The sequence below is a fragment of the Tauraco erythrolophus genome, chromosome 24, assembly GCF_009769465.1.
Source record: "Tauraco erythrolophus isolate bTauEry1 chromosome 24, bTauEry1.pri, whole genome shotgun sequence".
Taxonomy (NCBI): domain Eukaryota; kingdom Metazoa; phylum Chordata; class Aves; order Musophagiformes; family Musophagidae; genus Tauraco; species Tauraco erythrolophus.
In genome coordinates, this window is record NC_141488.1 from 6,527,712 (window position 1) to 6,532,435 (window position 4,724).

The following is a 4,724-nucleotide window of genomic DNA, read 5'->3' on the forward strand; positions in this document are numbered from 1 at the left end:
ACAGCTGTGCTGGGGTGGCTCTGGGCTGTGGAGCTGGTGCCCACCTGGTGCCAATGGCTTTATCCAAGGGGCTAGAGCCCTCGTGCAAGTGTCTGTTCATCAGCAAAGGCAGAAACCCCCACGTGCGTGTGCGTACACGGGGCGAAGCGCGTGTTATGGTCGTGGCACACCCCAAATCGTGCCAAAAGCGGGCGGCTGTGCCAGGGTCCTGCTGAGCACCCCGCTGGGGCGAGGAGTGGGGGTGAGAGCGGTGGGTCGCTGCCACGCACTCGCCCGAGGGAGCTTGGCAGAGCAGGGGGGCAACACCAGCCAGGAGGGAAACGTGGGGCAGCTGCTGCTCTCTGGGAGCTCGTTAATGACATTAATGACTAATCGCCCACTTGCCCCTGCTCGATCCCTTCCGTAACTGATGGATCTGTGAGTTGAGCGGTGCTGGAGCCGATCCCGTGGCTCCCAGCAGGTCTCAGCCCAACTGTGCCCCTGCAAAGCTCCTTCCCCAGATGGCAGCGGGCAGCAAAGCCGCCACGCTGCCCCCATCCTGGCCCTGACTTACCCTCTGCGCTTGTGCCCATCTCTCTCTCTCTTTTGAAAGAGAAATATTTTTCCAGGCACTGCCTCCATCCATTATCATAAAGTGGCTTCACTTGGCCTGGAGTTAATAATTCACCTTTCCTTGGAAGATGGATGCTCCCATCCCACTGGAGTTTAAATATTCATGGAGAAGGGAAAGCAGTAACTGCTGTGCCACACGGGAGCTCTGGCAGCCGCGTCGCGGCCTCTGCCACCAGTGAACGCCCTGGTCCCTGGCACCCTGGCATATCCATGGGCCCCTCCAGGACCCTTTGTGGTGAAGCTGGCAGCAGCCTGACATGGTTTGCTGGGCTGGGGCCGGATGCAGCCCGGTGCCAGGCAGCCATCCCGGGGCGGAGCAGGGGCACACCCGGGGCAGCACGTAGGGATGCTGCAACCGCGGTTCGGAGAAGGAGACGTGCGGGAGGAATTTTGCCAGCTGCAATTTTGGACACCTTCGGGAGGGGTGGATGAGGTGCCCCCGAGCCCCAGAGTCCCCTCCTGCTCCCAAGCTGGGCGGGTTGGTGACACGCCGAGCCCTCTGCCCACCGGTGGGTCCCTCCCAGCCATCGGGGGCTGCCCGGGTCCCGCGGGGCAGGGCTGGGGGGTCAATGCCATGACCCGGCTGCACCGGGGGTCCTGCGCACCCCGCGCCAGCCCCTGCCCCCACGGGTCGGGCAAAACGATGGGTTGTGCCACCTGAATTTCATGGCTTTGTGAGTGCCGTGGGGGACCGTCCGTCCCCGCGTCGCTGCTCCGGGCGGGAGCGCGGTGACACGGCCAGTGCCACCACTTGGTGCCACCGGCTTTGACACGTCCCTGGCTTCTCCCCGCAGCTGATCCCACCCAGCGGAGCCGGCGCCGGCGAGCGCGCGAGCGGCTGACCATGTTCAACGGGGATGCCAGCTCCTCGGCGGCCAGGAATGTCGTCCGCAGCTCCAGCATCAGCGGCGAGATGTACAACATCGAGAAGAGCGCGCGGGGCAGCGCCGACTCCGTCTCCATCACCGCCAGCAAGAAGAGGCGGTCCAGCCTGGGCGCTAAGATGGTGGCCATCGTGGGGCTGTCCCAGTGGAGCAAGAGCACGCTCCAGCTCAACCAGAGCGGTGAGCCACCGCGGCCCCCGGGGCTGCCCCCCCAGCTCGGCCCTTTGCTTTTAGGAGAGGTGCACTCCTGGCTGCCCGAGGCAAAGCCCATCTGTGATGGTGCCCCCTGGCACACCGGCACTTCTCCAGGTGCCAAAACCCTTTGCAAACCCGAGGTGGGGACGTTGGCAGAGCTCTGCCAGCGCCGGGGGTCTGAGCTCAGTGTGTCCCCCCCAGGAACCTCCCTGCAGGGCTGTGGGCAGGGAGGGGGCTCGGAGAAAGGACTTGTCAAATGATCTGGCTCTGGGAAATATTGAAATGCTTAAAATAACTTTTTAAAGGGTGGGGGAAGCAAAAAGCTCATTTTAGCGCAGGCTTTTTCTCTAGTTATTGCTTTTTTCTTCTGGTTCTCGTTGGCATTTCGTGATATGTTCTATAAGGAGGGGAGTCGATTTGGAGCCCTCCACCCTGTGCATCCAAGGTGTTTCTGGAGGGGTACAATTAGCCCCAAAAGCCAAGGGAAAAGTGCTGGAGCCAGGCAGGACCGCACCTGGGGATGGCAGGACCGGAACCCTCCCGGCTGCCAGTGCCCAGGGGAGCAGCGCCCGTACTGGGGGAGCTGCCAGGGTCAGGCAAACACTTCCATGGGGGCAGCCCCGAATTAGCAGGATGAACCTGACTCCCCCAGGAGCAGCCGTGGTGCGGTGCAGGAGTGGGGCTGCCGGTGATGCCAAGGCTGCCGGTGATGCCAGGGATGGATGCTCTGGCCACGCTTCTCCTTCTGCCATCTGCCACCACCTGGCATGCATGGCAGCCGGGATGGTGTAACTGCGTGGGGAAAGGGAGACTTTGCTGATCATTCGGTGTTGGGGCTGTGCCCACTTGTGGCACTGGGGGGACCCTGGGGATTTTGGAGGCTGGGAGGTGGCTCTGTAGCAGCACGGAGCAGGCAGTGGGCTGGGATGGTGTTGGCACATGTGAGCCGAGTCTGGTAGGTCTCAGCACACAGGGGAGACGGCCGAGGTGCTGGTGGGCTCTCAGCCATGCAAAGGCACCGTGGCGTCGGTGCTTCCCAGTTCTTCCATCTGGTTCAAGGCCCATCCCACAGGAGGGGCTGGGGGCAGCAAGCACTTCCCGGGCTCACCCCCGTCTCGGTTTCCAGAGGGTGGCCCCAAAAAGCTGCGCAGCAACATCCGGAGGAGCACGGAGACGGGCATCGCGGTGGAGATGAGGACCAGGATCACCCGGCAAGGCAGCCGGGAATCCACCGACGGCAGCACCAACAGCAACAGCTCCGACGGCACGTAAGTCACCGCGGCGGGGCCGGGAGCTGGGGCTGGGCACCCTCCCGTGTGCCCAGCACACCTGGCAGCCGGATGCTCCACGAAGCCCTTGCTCTCCCCAGGTTCATCTTCCCCACGACCCGGCTGGGCGCCGAGAGCCAGTTCAGTGACTTCCTCGACGGGCTGGGACCGGGGCAGCTGGTGGGGCGGCAGACGCTGGCCACCCCCCCGATGGGTGAGTGCCAGCCCGGGGGGTCCCTGCCTGGGGAGGGGGTGCCGTCTCCAGCCCCGCAGAGCAAGGGCCGTGTCTTGGCTGGTGCCGGGCTGGGCAGTGCCAGGGGGAAGGGGCTGCCGGGGTGGAAAGTGGCCACGTGCTCCTCCGCTGGGCACCGGCTCCGGGGGACGGGCTCGATCCTGGCAGCGTCCCTTGCTGCTGAGCACCTGCCGGGTCGGTGCATGGCTTGCAGATGCTCTGGCCATCCCTGCTGCTCCTGCTGCCGGCTCCGTGGGGAGGGAAAGTCCCGTGCGGGGCTCAGGGCAGGACACCTGCGTGGGGAAGCAGCAGCTCTGCCTCTTCCCGAGGCCTCTTCTGCCCCTCTCCTGTGCATTTTTCCCACCATGAGGGAAAATCGTCCTGCAAGGTGCCGTGGGATGGGGCTGGCAGGGAGGATGGGGAGGTGGGGGGGTCTCACCCAGTTCTCTCTTTGCTGCTCAAGCATCTTCACATCAGCTCAGCTTTGTCCTTCCTCCAAATTCACGGTAAACCACACACCCGGTGGCGGGATGCTCAGTGTACCTGAACGCTGGGTGCTGAGGATGGGGGAGCAGCAGGGAGGTTTAGGGGTGCCAAGGCTGCCAGCCCCGGAGATGGCATCTCCCACCTGCTTCTCAGCAGCATGGGAAGGGAGAGCTGGTGGGGACCAGCCCAGCCCAGGGCTGCAGCCATCCCTGGTGGGACGTGGCCATCGGAGAGGGTGCTGAGCGTGTCTCGTCTCTCCGTCTAGGTGATGTCCACGTCGGAATGGCTGACCGGAATGGGCAGCTGGAAGTGGAGGTGATCCAGGCGAGGGGGCTCATCCCGAAGATGGGCTCCAAGTCCATCCCTGGTAGGTGGCTGGGGAGGGAGGGGGTCAGGGATGGAGGGGGAGTGATGGAGATGGGTGCTGTGCCGGAACCATCGCAGGAGCCTGCTCCAAATCGGTGTTTCTCACCCGTTTTCCACCGCAGCCACCTACGTGAAGGTTTACCTGTTGGAGAACGGCGTCTGCCTGGCCAAGAAGAAGACCAAGGCCGTGAAGAAAACCTGCGACCCGTCATACCAGCAGCCTCTGCTCTTCGAGGAGAGTCCCCAGGGCAAAGTCCTGCAGGTGACATACTCCCCGCATGGACACTTGGGGACAGGGAGGGATCAGGAGAGCCAGGACAGGGCACAGAACCTCACTGCTGTCCTGCAGACCACAACCTCCCCATGCCCATCACGGCGGGTCCTGCCCGGCTGAGCACACTGAGTTTTCCCCAGATTCCCCCCCCGGCGAGGGGGACAGCTCCCCTAACGCCTCCTCATCCTCCGCAGGTGATCGTCTGGGGAGATTACGGGCGCATGGACCACAAGTGCTTCATGGGGATGGCCCAGATCATCTTGGAGGAGCTCGATCTCTCCAGCGCGGTCGCCGGCTGGTACAAACTCTTCCCCACCTCCTCGCTGGCCGACTCCAGCATCGGACCGCTGACCCGCCGCCTCTCCCAGTCCTCCCTGGAGAGCTCCACCAGTCCCTCCTGCCCGTAG

At 64.0% G+C, this 4,724-nt stretch overlaps 1 protein-coding gene across 1 annotated transcript; it reads left to right on the forward strand.

Annotated features, from left to right (window-relative positions):
• Positions 1-1,456: 1,456 nt before the first annotated feature.
• Positions 1,457-4,724, forward strand: RIMS3 (regulating synaptic membrane exocytosis 3). The gene is made up of 6 exons (XM_086626267.1): positions 1,457-1,676; positions 2,818-2,959; positions 3,061-3,173; positions 3,943-4,044; positions 4,166-4,305; positions 4,512-4,724. Exons 1-6 carry the CDS (start codon positions 1,457-1,459, stop codon positions 4,722-4,724), a joined length of 930 nt encoding a protein of 309 aa, XP_086482393.1.